The sequence below is a fragment of the Chelonoidis abingdonii genome, chromosome 6 (assembly GCF_003597395.2).
Source record: "Chelonoidis abingdonii isolate Lonesome George chromosome 6, CheloAbing_2.0, whole genome shotgun sequence".
Classification (NCBI taxonomy): Eukaryota; Metazoa; Chordata; order Testudines; family Testudinidae; genus Chelonoidis; species Chelonoidis abingdonii.
This window is the reverse complement of record NC_133774.1, coordinates 45,552,976-45,570,685: the sequence shown is the minus strand read 5'-3', so window position 1 is coordinate 45,570,685 and position 17,710 is coordinate 45,552,976. Positions and strand designations below refer to the sequence as shown.

Here is a 17,710-nt window from a genome sequence, read left to right as displayed (position 1 = left end):
TGCAGACTTTTTATGTAAATATGAAAATAAAAAGTAGATAAAATAGGCTGGGGCTTCCCTTTCTTTGGAAATTGCTTGGCACGCTGCCTCATGGAGTTTAACGTAAAAACGCTTGGCTATGAACTGGGAGGCACTACTTTGCTTGCGCGCACACATAAAACAAAGGATGCAACCAGCATGAAATGATCAGTGGTTCTCAGAGTTGTAGAAGGCCAAGTTGGAAGCAAACTCTTAGGTCATCTAGTCTATGCTCCTGTCACAGGAGGTTTGTTCCCCATGGGTAGCTCTTTTCCAGTCTAGTTTTTTTGTGTCTTCAGTGAGAAAGGATCGGGTCCCACCCTTTCCCATGGACTATTCCAGACCACTCCCTAATAGGCTACTCTGAGAATTGTTCCTGATTTAGTCTAAGTTTTCCTTCTAATTTCATCCATGAAAAGCCAGCTTCTACCCACAGAAATGTCTGAAACTAATTCTGCAAACAGTGGGGTTTGGCCTCAAGCTCTAGCTCTTCAGTTCTCCAAGGTTCCTGGCAAGCAGTGTTAATCACAGACTCTCTCAGCTGCATGCTCCATGTGTGGAAGTAATTTATGTAGTTAAACATTCACGATTGTCTGTGTCTGTTCAGAGTACAAATCAGCATGTAGAATGGTCTGTTCTTAAAGTTGCTGTGCTGGCCTATTTGAGTCACTTTGGAAAAATCTTCAAAACAACAGCATTAAGAGAAATTCCTAGTGCAGATAGGAATTTATTTTAACTGCCCACAAGATGGCAGCATTTAATCCATTCACTCCAGTGAAAATTTCTACAGATACTGAAGATTTCTCCTTTGTGGGAGGTATAAGCCTAAACCACAAGGCGGCTGAAGGCATGGTCACGGGTTTCTCGCTCTTCCTCTGAATGCTATACCCGAAAAATCCATACGCCCCCTTCCACTCTTGTAGGAAGAATCCTATTAAAATCTTGGGTCATTTTCTTGGCTAGGATCCATTCCACTGAAGGGAAAAGAAAACAAGGCGTTCATATTTCTTAGCAAAACTGAACCCTGCAAGCAGTAAAGTCTAGGGGCTGGTCTACACTACGAGGGGAAATCGATCTTAGATACGCAACTTCAGCTATGTGAATAATCTAGCTGAAGTCGAATATCTAAGATCGGATTACTCACCCATCTTCACTGCGCGGGATCGATGTCCGCGGCTCCCCATGTCGATTCCGGAACTCTGTTGGGGTTGGTGGAGTTCCGGAATCTATATAAGCGCACTCGGGGATCGATATATCGCGTCTAGATGAGACGCGATATAGCGATCCCCGAGCAATCGATTTTAACCCGCCGATACAGCGGGTAGTCTAGACGTAGCCTAGGATATTCATCCTCTGGGCTTTTTACTGAGGGACAGAAGAGGAATAAAGATCGTCTCTGTTCCTCTGCCCCCCACCCTCCCATTCCTTCATCCTTCCAGGATCCCTGCCTCGCTCCCCACTGCTACTCAGGGCTGGTCTACACTGGGGGTGGTATCGATCTAAGATATGCAACTTCAGCTACATGAATAGTGTAGCTGAAGTTGAAGTATCTTAGATCGATTTATCTCAGGTCCTCACAGCGCAGGATCGATGTCTGCGGCTCCCCATATCGACTCCGCTACCACCGCTCGCTCCAGTGGAGTTCCGCAGTTGACGGGAGCGCGTTCGGGGAATCGATATATCGTGTCTAGATGAGACGTGATATATTGATCCCGAAAAATCAATTGCTACCCGCCGATACGGCGGGTAGTCTGGACGTACCCTTATAGTCTTACTCCTACAGCTCCACATGGGACCATCTCCTTTCCTCTCCTCCAGTGGGTTCCTAATGAGAGTGATTAAGGCTGTTGGGGAGATTAGTCATCTTATGAACAATAGATGGAGGGAGGGGGCAGAGACTACGGAGTTTTCAGGAGTCCCCTCATGTTCCCCAAAGGTTAGAAAGTGCCTCTCTCTCTCATCTCCCAGCAGCCTGGCTGAAAACTTTGGAGTCTGGCTGGTCCCTAAGGTATTAGACAAATGGGGACAGGTTGTGCTTAAGCATCAGCCCAATGTCTTGCTTGCCTGCTGGCAGTCAAATGGGGTACCACAAGCCATAAAGGATACGAATATCAAAACATATAAAAACAAAGGTGATTGGAGTGATTGGATAACTGCAGAATAAGTTCTAAGTGCTGCTGGCAAGGTGTTCACACAGGGCCTTCTCAAAAGACTGCAAGTTCTTCCTGAATGTGTTTATGCAGAGAATCAGTGCAGCTTCCATGCCAGTAGATCTATTATCTACATGCTCTTTGCATTGAGCCAACTGCAAGAAAAGTGTCAAGAACAAAGAAAAACCTTTCTGTGTGGCCTTTGTAGATCTTACAACAGCTTTTGACCTGGGCAGAAGAAAGGTCTTTTTCAATTGTCAGAGAGAATTGGTTCCCCCACCCCCACCTCAATCCTCTTCACTGTGATTCAATCGTTCTATGATGGCATGAAGACTACAGTCCAGTATGATTGGGATTAGTCTAATCCACAGTGGTGTCAAACAGGGATATGTTTTGGCACCAATACTCTTTAGTATTTTTTTCTCTGTCGCTTTGGCATGCTTCTCATCTAGCACTGAGGGCATACATCTCCATCCAAGATCAAATGGAAAACTTTTCAGCATTGCACACTTTAGAGCAAAAAGCAAAGTCAGACATCTGCTGCTAAGAGAACTATTTTATTTTGCCAACACCACAGGGCTCATCACATACAATGAAGAGGTGCTTAAACAACTTTTAAGTAGTGTTATGACAACTTGTTATGAATTTGGACTAATAATCTAAAGAAGACAATGTTTATGGCACAAGACATGTTTGCTGCACCAGAGATGTCAATGGTTAACAACATGCTAGAAATCGTGCATAAAGTTTTGTGATCTAGAATCAACTGTATTTGATAACTTATCTCAAGATTACTAACTTAATTATCACATCAGGAAAACAGCTACCACATTCGGTCAACTGACCAAGCACATGTGGCGTCATAGGAAATGAACATTGAACATCAGGATACAGATCTACCCGCTCTGCCTTCTGAGCATGCTTCTGTATGGTGGTGAAACCTGGCCCATATGCAGCAGGCATGAAAGAAAACTAAACACCTTCCACTTGTGAAAAAACAAAGTTTCGGACACCTCAGAAAGCAAAATTGCCAAGTCTCATCACTACACACAAACACAGATGTCTCCCTTAACTTGGTCATCTGCACTGGATGGCCTATGGATGCATTCCAATGGATCTTCTATGTGGAGAACTTGTGATGCCAAAGCTACTGGGCCAACAAAAGCTCAGGTTCAAAGACATTTCCAAGAATGATCTGAAAACTTTCAACATCAACCCCACAATCTGGGGAGATGCAGCTAGCAACTGGCTATGTTGGAGTCCTGAGCTATGCCAGGGAGTCAGAGGCTGAAGAGATATGGCTGAGAGAGAGGAAAGCGCAGCTGGCCTTAAGCACTAGTGGTGTGCCAGCTTCATCCTCTGGCAGTGCATTTTATGCCTGCACTATTTGTGGCAAAGACTGCCATTCGAGAACAGGACTGTCCAGCCACCCGCCATGCTGCCACAGGGGACACAGCAACTGAGCTGCTTTGGCGCTTATACCATCATCTTTTGAGATTTGCCACCAGGCCAAATTTATCTGGATTGGTGTCAGAGTTACACCAAGGAAAATTTGTCCCCTAGTAGCCTAAAAGTTAGCACACCAATAGCATTTTCCTCAGAATGGGGCTAGTCTGCTAGCTCCCACACCATACAGTACCTAGTGCAGGGCTGTCTACTCTTCAAGTCCATACAGATGCTCTTCCTTAATGAGTTCACAGACTTATGCAGATGGTGACTTTTATTCCCCTTGAGAGAAATCTGAGGATTCAAATCCATGGCCATGTAACTACCCAGACTTGCATATACTCAGCCATGGAAACATTGCTGTCCATGGGGTGGAATGTGGTAGGAATTCTGCATTAGCAACACTGCACAAAAGTTTTCACAGGCGACATGGAGATTAAAGTCTACAACTGAAGCTACCAGGAGGATGTATTACAGACACCGATTGCTGGGATTTGGTTGCCTATTTGGGCACTAACACACCAATTAAAAAACTTGCCATCACCCTGTCTGCATTTTGCCAGCTATACCCCATGCTCATTTGGGGAAGAAAAATGAGAGGGGAACTTTCTGACTGCACTGTTGCAGGCTTGAGAAGTGAAACGGAGCACGGGGCCGATATGAAGTTGGGCAAGTGCAGCAGAACAAATAAAGAATTTGCTTTCCTACTTGGGCAGCAGAATTATTTCCCTCACTTTCATTCTTCCAACCTTTGCATCAAAGTGAAAATGCTGAAACCTTTCAGTTTTAAAGGACGAAGGATGGTTCTGTGGATAAAACTGAGAATGAGTCAGGAGATCTGAGCTGTATTCCTGTCCTATGCCTTTGGCAAGTCAAAATCCAAGTTACAGTTCCACATCTGTAAAATGGGCCTAATCATTTTTCTCACATGGGTGTTGCAAGGGTAAATTCTACTTAAATGAAAGTACCCCCCAGAAAGCACTTCACGTTCTCAGATGGCCACCATGTGATTACCCTAGGATCAAAGATCTCATGGTCAGTGCCACAAGTTATTTGTTAACTCTTTCATTAACACGACAAATGGTAAAATACCAATGCAAATAGATGTCAGAAGCTTCAGTTCCCCACAGACCTTCAAGGAAGATTAAGTACAAATCATCAAACCAAAGCAGCCAGGATCTCCCTTTGATAGGAATGTGCAGAATTCTGGAAATAGCAGTAGTAAATTCAGAGGTAGGGCTGCACTGAGATTTTGCAGTGAAGAATTAGAATCCCTGTTTTACACTTAAAAGAGTGAGTTAGTCTCCATATTTGGCACAATCTCACTTCACAAGAGAATGGAAATTTGCATCTTTTTAGTATTATATTTACTAACTTTTGCAGAGGAAACAGTAGAAGTTTGGCCCTTCTTCCCTAATATTTCTGTAAGTTCCTCCAGCTAAGCCACCAAACGCCAAACTTTTTCACACCTCTCAAACATAGCTGGCTACTTGGTTTTGTATTTAAGTTTAAAATGCCAAGAGGTAGTCTAGTCATCAGAACCCTTGAGTTTCAAAGTGTTGCCAGCTCACGATGTTATCAAGTCTCATGATAGTTTGTGCTTTTCTTGAAGCTCCTGGGGTCAAGAGATTCCATGAGAATCTCAGCTTTCATTTAGAGATGGTAAGTTTCTAGCCCTCATAGAAATGGAGGGCAGGAAGGGACCTTGAGAGGTTATCCAGCAGCCCCCTCTCCTCCGCTGAGGCAGGACTAAGTATACCTAGACCACCCCGACAGGTGTTTAACCTGTTCTAAGAGACTATTAATGACAGGAATCCAACAGCCTCCTTTGGTAGCCTACTTCACTGCTTAACTAGCCTTAAGTTTCTCCTGATACCTAACCTAAATCTCCCTTACTGCAAATTAAGCCCATTGTTTCTTGTCCTACCTTCAGTGCACAACTGATCACCACTCTCTTTGCTACAGACCTAACATATTAGAAAACTGCTATCAGGTCCCTCCTCAGTCTTTACTAAAGACTGAACATGCCCAGATTTTTTTAACCTTTCCTCAGAGAGCAGCTTTCCTAAACCTTTTATCATTTTTGTTGCTGCCCTATAGACTCCCTTTAATTTGTTCACATCTTTCCTAAAGTGTGGCACCCAAACGGATACACTACTCCAGCTGATGCCTCACCAGTGCCAAGTAAAGCGGGACAACTATCTCCTGTGTCTTACATATGACACTTGTTAAAATTCTGCAGCATATTAGCCTCCTTTGCAACTGCACCACCTTGTTGACTCAAATACAATTTGTGATCCACTATAACCCTCATAAGTGCCATAACTCATAGTTGTAGAGACAAACTTTGAAAATGTGATTGAAGTACACTCTAAAGGCTCAGAAACAAGGCAAATAAAACCCATAGAATGTATTTTTTTAAAAATAAATACCTCATGATTTAAGCCAATCACAATTTTGAGGTCTGACTAGAGGTTTTTTAATACTTGAGGCTGCCATTAGTGCTTTCACCGGCTACTCTGTTACAGCAGCTAGATCTGTTTGCATTAACATTTTGTCAAAGCTTTAGTTAAAAGTTTCTAGCTATGCTTGACTGGACCCCTGCTGTTCAGTCATGGTATTAACTATGGTGCAGGCATCTGTCACAAAAATATGACTTTGCAGAAAGTGTTTAATTTTTCCAGATTTTCCCCAAGAGGAAGACAGCTGAAAATTAAAGACATTTCTGACAACTGATACCACATGTTATTCGGTTTGAAAATGGGAAGTAAGGAAGAACTCTTGGTTACATGAATTCAGGGGAAATTTGAAATATGCTGCTTAGGGAAATTCCATCCAGTGCAGGGTCTTGTCTCTTGCAAAATGGAAAAGGGGGCAGGGAGTGTTTGTAGCTGGAAATATGGGTCCCAACACTGACCGGTAATTAAGAGTACTAATAACCACCTCTCCACTGTTACAATTCCATAGTTTCCAGATTATTGCCATGTTTGCACAGACAAGCAAAACCAAAAGTAGTATTTTTCTTAATGGAAGCAGCTTCAGAGACTTTGTATTGCAGCTGTTAGTGTAGTACAGCTCAATAGGAATGGGAACATTTAATCAGCATGTTCATGCCACAGGGGAGTGTTATCTTTCCCGGCAATCAGAGCAAAAAATTCTGCTGATGCAACAGTAGAGTCAGAAAGGAACTTGTTACACAGCACCCTAGCATGCAGTTTAGCACTTCTTTCCCAAGCTAATCAGACACTGAGGCCTGGTCTACATTACAGGGTTAGGTGGACATTAGCTGCCTTGCATCTACCTAGCTCTGGAAGTGTCTTCACTTAAATTTGGCTCCTGTTGACCCAAGTGCCTCTCTGTGCCGATTTAATAACCCCACCTCCCTGATTGGCATAGTGTCATGGTCGATGAGACAGGGTCAGTGTAGACACGCTTATGTCAACTGTTGCTGGCCTGCAGGAGCCATCTCACATGGCCCCACACTGACAATAAAATCGACACAAGCGCTCATGATGAGAACACACACTGCTGACACAAGGAGCCAAGTGTGTGCGCACACAAGCAATTTAATAACTGCGGTGGCTGTATGCCAATGTAAGTTAGGTCAACAATGTTTAGTGTAGACATAGCAGGGGACTAGGAAGGGATTATGTCCGTAATTTAGCCCTCAGGGCTGTCTTCAGTAAAATGAGGATTAGTATCTTTGTGCTTAGTTGTTGTGCTGGGCTGCAAGTTGGGTTATATGCAATGCAACACGTTTCTTGGTGGCTACACAGCTGCAACAGCAAAATTCTGCCTTTGATGGCCTGGAAAAATTACATTCCTCCTTGGTATAAATATTCTAGGGATTAAATGTTACCATTCCCTTTGACCTGTACTACAGGAACAGCTTCAGTACAAGAGCCAGCAGCTCTATTTAGACTCATTGTTGACCCAACAGTAATGACAGCCAGTGGGTCCATACAAGTATGTGACAGGCACCAAAGGGCAGTGTGCCAGTAGGACATGCTCAAACAGAAGTAAGTGATGACTAGAGCAGAGGTAGAAAGCATTCAGTTGGCTGGCACTAAACAGGAGTTAACAGAATTGTATTATTTTCTTCAGCAAGGCTTCATGTTCTGAAGTCAGCAGTTGCTTCCCTCAGCCACCAAATGCAATTAGAAAGAGTACAGAAGACAAATTAGAGAGGAAGAACAGTTTAGATGGAATGGCTTGGGGAAACAAGACAGCAAAGACCATCCCGGCACCCTACAAGAAAAGTTGATATAGCCCCATTTTACAGATAGAAACAAGGCCAAGAGATTATGTGACTTCAACAAGGCCTCAGAAGTAGCATCAGAGTCAGAATGAGAAGATCTGGAGTTGGATCTCACAGCAGCCATTTCACCACCAGGGCAGACCCAGCAGCATTCCCACTACAAAATATTTAGCAGCCTGCCCTAGAATTGAAGGAGCTGTGGCCATTGGCTTCATGGGACCAGAAGGCCAACTGTAGGAAAAGTTAGCATGACAAATTGAACATTAGGGAGTTCTATTTTTAAAGCTCTCATTGCAATGAAGACAGCTAGAAATGTTCAGTCAGGAAAAACGAGTAAGTTAGGCTAAACCTGGACATCTACAGGCACCCCACGTTCAAGAAAGCTGTGCTGCCACAGCCTTGAGACCTCAAAGACTGATTGTTACTCTATTCCTATGCTTGAGGCATTCATCCTGTGTGTGCTCACCACACTCTGGAGGCAGGCTGGGAAGGGCCTAAATTAGAGTAGCCTAGTGCTCTGCCTTATTCTCTGCTTCCCATGGATCCCTCTGGTTCCTGGAGAACAGAGAATATCAATAGTGCAGTGCACTCCCAATTCCTGGCATAGGAGGCAGACCAGGGACTGAACTGAAACTGGAGTGGGGATGGTGTAAAGCCTTCACCACAGCTCTCTGCTAGCCAGAAAGGTTCCTCTTGCACAGGAGCCACTTTCAGGGATGATCTAGGCTAGGACAGGATTAGGCCCTGGATCTGCAAATCAAAAAACTCTTCCCTTACTGAAGGTCCTGGTACATTCTTTTCACATTGAATGTTCTTTTCACATTCTCCTTTGGGAAGCACTCACCTGCTCAGCTTGTCCCATCACTGACTCTCAGGATCTACTCAGTCATGAAAAATGTTCTGCCAAGTAGCCAGGCAGAGGAGTGGGTGAATAATAGTGCCCAGAAAAGGCAATCAGAACACACTACAAAAACAGAAGAAATCTTAGAATATCGACAGTGTTGGTGTATGGTGGTAGCTATAGCAGTTTAAAGAAGTGAGTTAAAGAAGCACAACTCTCTCATGCTGACATCCCACTATGGTTTTAAATGTTTCTATATAGTCAATATAGTTAGAGGTACAAAAACTGTTCAGACCAGAAAATGTTACTAAATAGTGAGCAATGTAGTTTTTTTTCAGTTTTAGAGGTAGCCTTTAGACCTAGGAATATGGCAGTCTGGATAGAACAGTGAAGTAGAACTCTGTTTTCTAGGTTCAGTTTTATCATTGGTTTGTTGTACAGTCTTGGGTTAAGTGACTCACTCTGCTTCCGCCTACCCATCTTAAAACGATTATATCAGCACCTACTTCCCACGCATGCATAAGCTAAAAACACTGTCAAAAGAAGGGCATTGCAATCTCATCGTCATTCATTTGACGATTATTTGACCAGATTCCACTGACAAATCTGTCACGACTATCAGATCATATTCTGGTGGAACATGAGTGGATGTCACATGTCTAACAGATAAACAGACCAGCTTATACAACCGGCAATAGCTATTAAGTCCATACATTACTGCAGGACAGACTTCAGAAATTCTCAAACACAAAAAAAGCTTTTAATAAAAAAGAAATTTTCCTCAGCCAGTTATGCCCTAAATATGTATTTGCCAAAGAACTAAACACAAACTTTATTAAATTATGCTGTTAGAATTCTAAAAAGCTTTGTACATGTAAAACAATTGTAATTTCAAACAGGCAGAACTTTATTGGTCTAATAAGCATTAAAACTAACAGCTTACACTCAACATATAAAAGAAATGTTTCTTGAAAACCCATTAACATGCTTTAAAAAGACAAAACTGTTTACAGCTGATTTTACAATTAAGAAATTGTTTTTAAATTCTGAAATCATTAACAGCTCAAACTTCAAAACAATCCTAAAGTTGCTACAGCTCATAACATTCACAAACAGTTAAATAAGCTTAAACTAGCAAACATCCATGTTATTGGAATACAATTTTTTTTTTAAAAAAAAGTACACCAAGAGATGATAAAGCTTATTTGAAATTTTATTATTAAAAATAACTTTAAAAAAAGACTAAACATTTTTAAAAAAACATTTTAGAATGTTTAAGTTTTGGATATTTTGCATCCCAGTTTTGGAAATGGCACGGAAAATTAAACTTTAATTTGTACTAACTAAAGCAGTACAATGGACCTTATTACATTTCTTGTAAATATTTTCTGGAGTTTTATATTCTAAATTTTGGTATGAGGCTCAAGCTGAAAGTATCTCTAACAAATTAATTTTCTTCACACCAGGCTCATAAATACTGCCCAGTAACATGTACGCATCTGGATAGATTTCATTAGGAGAAAAATAAAATTAAGGTATGTGTAACATTACTTGATTTCCTTATCGTTTTCCAAAATTTGATTAGGCTTCAGATTGAGAATTCTTTGGCTAACATACAACTACAGGTCTGCACCCCCCAGCTTTGACTTATCAGAACTTCTAAAGCCTTGTTAAAATGCTGAAAAGATTTCAAGACTCAACAGCAGTTAAGAGATTTGTGCAAATGGCTTATGATCTACAGCAGTCAGAGCAGGAAAAAACAACTTGAGGAAATAAGTCAATATGTTTGAAATAACTTCAAACTGTGTGTTTTATAATACACTGACATGTGGAACAGCTTTAAGTCACATTAAAAACCATAACTATTAGTAAGGTTAGTAGGTTTAAGGTCTACTTCTAAGCTAGAAAGCCTCCTCCCATGGTAGAGATTGAATCATGACAGTCCTCACTAATCCAAGCCAAGGGTTCTGGTTCCAACAGACATACCTGTGATATAGAGAGATGCCTCATTTCTGGGCATTTCCATTTCAGATGCGGGAAATACAATAACGCATATTAACAAGGGATTGGAGGGTTGAGAGTCAGAAATATAAAAAAAGAAGTCAAGGCCTTTAAAATGTATGGTCCCTGGGATTCCCTTTTACAGAGGCAAGTGAAGCACCAGTGTAGACAAATGTTTACACAATACTTTAAAAACCAGAATATTAAGAGAATAAAATTCCACTGCATTCGTGATGCATGTTCCTCCTTCAGGAGGTTCTGGAGCACAAGGGCTAGATTCTGCTTTACAGTGATCAAAGATAATTTTAGCATGGAGGCAAAGAGTAGGTGGGTCTGCTGTTTTGAATACTAGAACTGATCCCCATTTTGCTTTCAAGTCCCAAAGAGAAGAGAGATCACCAGGTACAAATTAAGAAATTTAACAAAACAAGGATCCAAAGACTGAGAAAGAAGCAAATATTTCTGGAGACCAAAAATTAAGACTAACGTGAGGACATTGTAAGCACTATTAAGCCTCAGTTGCTGATAAATTTGCTAGTTTACCATATGATAGATGCATACAAGGTCTCCCAATAATTTGTTCTACAATCCTGTTTTGGAGAAAAACCGAATAGCTTAGAGTGTTAGAAATAATTAGGAAAGTGAGTGGACTGTTTTGTTACTGATCTGATTAAAGCTTCCAGTCAGTTTTTGAAATATTCTGGTAGCCCTAGTGTCCGCGCCAAGTAACAAGCAGGGTAATTACATTCCTATTGCCTACATTCTCCTGGTGCATTGATTGGAAATAAAGTGCTGCTGGGGACTAAACTTTTGCATGATGGTGCTAATGCTTTCCTGATCAGTGTGATCTGTCACAGTTTCAGAGTTAAATGCTCCTTCCCACCCCCAGTCTTCCTCAAGGGCACCAGCTTAGAGTCTCAGATTTCCAGCTGTCACCTTCCATGGACAATGATGTCACTTTCTATCCAGACTGGGAAGTTAGGTTTGGAGTTCTTCTCTCTGCATCACACTGATTTCCCCAGCAGGTCTGACCAGTTAACTTTTCTACAACGGCTACAACAGTGTTACCAGCCATCCTTCACAAAGCAAAGCACATTTATTCTTAGGGTAAAAGCATTACAGAGAAAACATACAAAAACAATACACACGCCTACACACATGTTAACAACTTTCCAGAGGTCACCAGTAGTCTTATGGGGGTGCTATTAAGACAAGATTTCTCCAACCTTTCTGCGAGGATTGGGCAGTCTTTGTTTTCTGGATTAGAAAGCCCCTGTGTCAATTTAAACTCAGACTTTATGCCAAAAGCCCTGTGTCTGTTGGTCTCTGGGAACCCAGTTTGAACCAGTGCATGCAAACATCCCTAGGGGTTGGTATCTCTCCAGAGGTGTTTGAAACCAGAGTGATTCATCTTAATCGCTCTCCACTGTTTTAGTTCCTTGATGGGTATACGTGAAAATCCAGACTACCACAGTAAACCTTTAACAAAATTAAATGGGTACGTAATTGACTTAATATTTTTAAAAAGCCAATCCAAATTTCAATTGAAATTATTGAAGCCTGAAGTGATTTAAAGAGTTCAAAGCTTAGCATATAAAATGGTGTGGTCCTTTCAAATGTGAGCACAATTTACATTTACATTTCCTGGCATCCACCTGCTCATGGAGCCTGAATACTTTGAGGAACTATCATACTGTGGGAAATGGAGCACAGACATGTCCATTTGCCTTTCACTTGGTCCTTATAAGTGTTTCTGGCCTCATTTGCTAATCCAGCTATTTGGGTTCGGAGGCTTGCTATCTCCAAAGTCACCTGACTTCTAATTGGAGTGAATTTGGGCTCCCACAATTGTTTTCATGGTCATTACTGACACAAAGGAATGGAAGTTTGCTGCAGGCTCAAGCAGAAGTGCAGCAGGAAGGAAAAAAAAAAAAAAATTATTCAGATCCAGTGTAGTATTTGAAGTAGAGGGAAACCTCAACAAAACAACACAAGCTTACTGTAAAGCAAAACCATGTTTCCTCCAATACAAGAGGCCTTCTTGAAATAAGACTTGAGCCAGCCTTTTAATTTAAATACAAATTAAACTGGAATGGACTTCTGGAAGGAGGAACAAAGGAAGAATGGGTTTTGCCCATTAACAGTAATATGCTCCCCATTCTCAGAGGTGGAGCAGCTCCTTGTGAAAGTAGGTAGCTTTCAAGATTCTTGCAAATTTTAAAAGGGAGACTAACACAACCCATTTAAGTTCCACAATAAGACAAAAGAACAAAGATATATACACAAGGCACGTGCCAGGGCAAAAGAGAGCACTGGGTGTCTACCAGATGTCAAGCAAGATCAAGTGAGTATGGTTATCTAGCTTACACAATAAATGCATGGGGAGAAAGTTCTGCTCTTATTTAGCTATTGTCCTAATACATGACTCATGACAAGCATTTTAACACTGAAGCATTAGAGACTAGAGACCTCTCATTCCATCCTTTAAAAAGTCTTTCCAGAGCATCTCTTATTCCTGATCACTGCAGAGTAGTAGCCTGCATCAGAATCCTACAACAGATGTTTGACAAGTATAGATTCAAAAAACCAGGAGTCTTTCATATGCACAGTAAGTATTAGCGCATCTTAAGGTCAGAAGTGACGTACGAGGCAGCACCATTGAACCATAGGCTCAGTTCAGTTCTTCCAGTTTCAGTCTCAACTGAATTATTTATGGCAGAGGTATGTATAATAGGCACTTCTAAAAATGCAAGTTCACCTGAGCAGATAATGACCAATGAACTGGATAGCCTGAATTGTGACAGACCCTGACATGTGACTTTAGGAACCATACAAATAGCTGTCAACAGGAAGTTCACAGTAGAGTTTTTTTTTTTAAAACTACAGTAAAGGACCCTAATATTCTCCTGGCCTGCAGGAAGGAATGTATCATTGAGGAAACTCCACAGGCCGAGACTCAAGGTGATGTCATCTTCTCCAGCCAGGGGAAACAGGCACAGCTGTCCATCTGCACAGAAGTCCGGTGACCCAAATGGATCTTAGACATCTGTATAATGGGACAACCCCTGCAAGTTACTCTCTGGGCCTTCTCCTGGTAACACGGCTCACACAATGTTAGTTTGGAGTGGGATAATGCAGTGTAGAGTCATCCTCCACTGCTCCCTCTGCATCCTACCCAAATTCTGCAAACCCTGTGCACATGTACTTTGTGAGATGGGCCTGGGTGGTGAACTCAGGGAAGCAAGTGCTGGAGGAGGAAGAAGTACTGGTGCCTCTTCTTTCTTTATGCGACCATCATTTCCTCCATGCAAAATAGCTAATGCCCTATATACACTGAACTAAAATGAGCATGCAGTATGTACATAAGGATTTTTTTTGTATAGAGATATTGCCTATGCATAGAGTCGCTATTAGTGGATGCCTTGGCCAATACACATTTTAAAAGATACCTGAAGGAGTTAAGCCATAATATAATCTCAAAAACATTAGTATTTTAATACACTTGTTTTTCATACCATAGATGTATATGGACACCTCAATACTACACTTACAGATATTTGAAGATTAGGGAATTTCACTCAGATTTTCTGGACTGTACCTCGATTGTGGTTCGCAGTCCTAAAACCAACTCAAAACAGTTTGAAAAACCTATAATTATACAAATCAGAAACCGAAAATCCAAGTTTGCTTATCAGTTCTCTTGACTGGCTAAACACTAGCAATAATTTCTTCTCATTTGAAAAAAATATATCTTTTTTTTAAGAAAAATTACAATGAATCTGAATGTTCTATACAATTTGCCTGATGCTGAAGCTTTTCCTGTTCTTCTTACAGTAAACATTACAATTTGGCAAGATGACCCCTAGTTATCTCATGGTCCTTTCTCTTGCTTTATTTCAGATTTCAATGGGACTCTAAAACAGGTGTGAGGTCTCTGTGCAGGATCAGAGCCTTCATAATGGAAGCATAATCAATCAAAACCCAGAAAACTATTTGTTCGCCTTCGTAACATATCAGCAAAACTTATTTAAGCTGAAGTGGTGTTGGGGTGTGGGTGAGAGAGAATGGGGAAAGATTCATGGCCATACCAAAGAAACCCACACATCAGTTTTCAGCATAGAGGGGATTCTGATGGATATCTAAGCCCCTGGGAACAGTGGGGTTAGTAGCATAAAGTTTATAGGATTTTGCAAACTCTACAGAGTTTGCGTGAGAAGGAGGATGTGCAGGGTTTGGGAGTAATTCAACCCTTGCAGAGCCATATCAGTTCAACTCAGACCCCAGAATGAGACAGTTGCTTCCTGCCCCTCTGGCTCCAAGGAGAAAGCCCAGAAACCTTTTACCTGAGAGGTCTTTAGGGGGCTCAGGAGCACCCATTTCCTTCCCCCAGTAGCATAGGGGAAAGGTTTATTTCTGCTCTTTAATTTCAATGATGGTTCTTAGCATTAAGCAAACTGTTTTACTGAGTTGTTAAAATGCAATACTGGAAGCTAGCTTTTTGTAAGGGTTGTTTGGGAAACAACCTGGGAGAACAGGAAAGTCATAATATAGCAGTAATAGAACTACCATAATTACTGCAATACAGAACAATGAAGGCATGATAATGTGTTAATAGACCATCTATTTGCATCAGGATTGTGTGGGGTTTTTTCCTTTAACACATTAGCAATTGAATTCTTGTAGCTTAAAGAAAGGGTCCAAGTAAAAGGTCGATGAACATAGGAATGTCATACCGGGTCAGACCAAAGGTCCATCTCGCCCAGTATCCTGTCTTCCAACAGTGGCCAATGCCAGGTGCTTCAGAGGGAATGAACAGAGCAGGTAACATCAAGTGATCCATCCCCTCTCACCCATTCCCTTCTTCTGGCCAGCAGAGATGTAAAGCTAACTAACTTTTTGTAGTTCAACAGACAGCATATCAAAGTGGATAGTTTTCTCTTTCTTTGTTTTTATTTTAATTTGACAAACTGGTATGAATAGGTTAGTTTCAAATCTACTGAAATTCAGAAGGACTCATATTAGTTTTCTTTTTATTTACCTACTGAATAACTGATATATCAAAGAGTAGTTCTAACCAGGAAAACTAACTAATCGTGGCAATGAAGGGTTCATGTTTATTGGCTCAGTAATCTCCTGACCATGTTTATTCCATTCATATTAAAAAATCATTTAACTTTCTGGGAAGATTTTCCACATGGACATTAACTGGCCAGTCTGTTGATGTGTCACCAGAAAAGAATTTCGCTCACACTCTCAAAGCACTGCTGTGCTATTATAGCTAGCTGGAGTAAAGAAATAGAAAAATAATTTCCCCCCCAAAAGTGCACAACTCTAAATACCCAAGAAGCTGACATATTGAATAAAGTGATGCCATTGTACATAGTTCCTTTCCTGGCCATATCCCAGCTTTAGAGTATTAGAAAATTAGCAGTGAAAATTTGAGGTTGAAGTTGAGGGAAACCTCTAAATGTAGATAAAAATGTTGAGGACAAAAATAATGCTCAGCACTCACTTTTAAGGTTAAAGACGCTGAGCAATGTTTCCCTGTATTTGTTAAGAATCTCCTTTGTTGGTGTGGCACACGTAGTTTTTCTTTACTAAAGAATGTACCCTGCCTAATATCCCTGTACGGACTGGGCAGTTTGCATTCAGTTACCGCTTGCAAAACAAATCCCTCAAAGAGTTCCATTAGGATAGTTTAAACTACACATGCAGCATTCACATTTTGCTGATAATTGGGTCTGTTCTGAATTACACAACTATTTAGCATTGGTAGAAATTTGAATTTAAAAGACAGATATATTAACAGCATTTCCTTTTACAATATTTAGCATCTCTGAACATTTCATATATATGTGTCCTAGCACTCATATGATCAATTGTACTTAAAAGGTGCCTTTTGGTTTACATAATAAATATTTCTATTGCCATTGGTACATTTCTCTATCATTCCATATTTGTAATAACTTAATATATTGAGTAATTTAACATATTTAGAAACCTTTGAGCAGATACATTGCCCAACTCCCACCCCAGTCAAATGCTTACTCATTTTCTGCTACTCAAGTAGTACTTTAGGTGCATTTGTGGAGAAAGTTATCTGCAGACAGGTATCAAGTCTTGTGTGCAGTATAAAAGGATAGTTTGAATTTGAATCATCATCACCACCACTGTAAATGGCATCAGTAATGAAAAGTATAAAAACAAATATATTTCTTTTTGTTATAAGGTATCCGACATTCCACAGGAGGAAAACACACACTTTGCACTGTGTTTGGTTTTGCTCTTATTGCCAATAAAATCAGATTGTCGGTTATTCTACAACTGTTTTATTTATGCCAGCTTATGTAACGTTACCCATATTTTCCCCACCCTTCTGCATCGGTGTTGCAACACTGTCTTTGAATAGATTGGTTACTTGGAGCTCCATTTTTGTTCAGATAGTTTAAAAATAGGGTTAAAAAAAGAAGAAGTCTTCAGATCTATAGTTACCTCTTGTCAGAGGAAACTAACCAGCACGTGAAGACACCTGATGATAGACTTACTTCTCGATCACAAAGTGACTGATGTATTTGTAACAGAATAGCGCTTGTGAATTCTCAGACTGAGAATTCTCGGGTTGGACAGCAGAGAGGTGCTACAAGAGTCCACAGGTAGAGTAGGACACACACCCAACATGACACCATCTTAATCCAGAAGGTGGACCAGGTTCCCCTGAAGAATTTTTCAATCTCAGCACCTTCGTAACTGTTAAAGAGATGAAGGGAAAAGGTGACAAGAAATGCAGTAAGCTGTTACACTAATCATTCCTATTTCAGATTTGTTTCCCTCTACTCATTTTGAGACAATTACTGACCTCAATCAACCTAATTTTGAACCTGGGAAGAGGTGAACAGCTCTTTGTAAACTGGGAGCCTGTTCAGATAACAGTCAGGACAGACCTGTATATTCTCTCCTTCTCTCAACCAGGAGGCAAGATGCAACTGCTCCAGTTTT

The 17,710-nt window shown here is 40.9% G+C and overlaps 1 protein-coding gene across 2 annotated transcripts in view; it reads right to left on the bottom strand.

Annotated features, from left to right (window-relative positions):
• Nucleotides 1-9,596: 9,596 nt before the first annotated feature.
• The window catches only part of SERINC5 (serine incorporator 5), a 76,102-nt gene continuing 67,988 nt past the window's right edge, over nucleotides 9,597-17,710 (bottom strand). For both annotated transcript variants that reach the window (XM_032765009.2, XM_075066993.1), the window contains exon 12: nucleotides 9,597-17,461. In XM_032765009.2, the coding sequence (XP_032620900.2) occupies nucleotides 17,314-17,461 (148 nt within the window). In that variant the 3' untranslated portion in view covers nucleotides 9,597-17,313. The remainder of the gene's footprint in view (nucleotides 17,462-17,710) is intronic.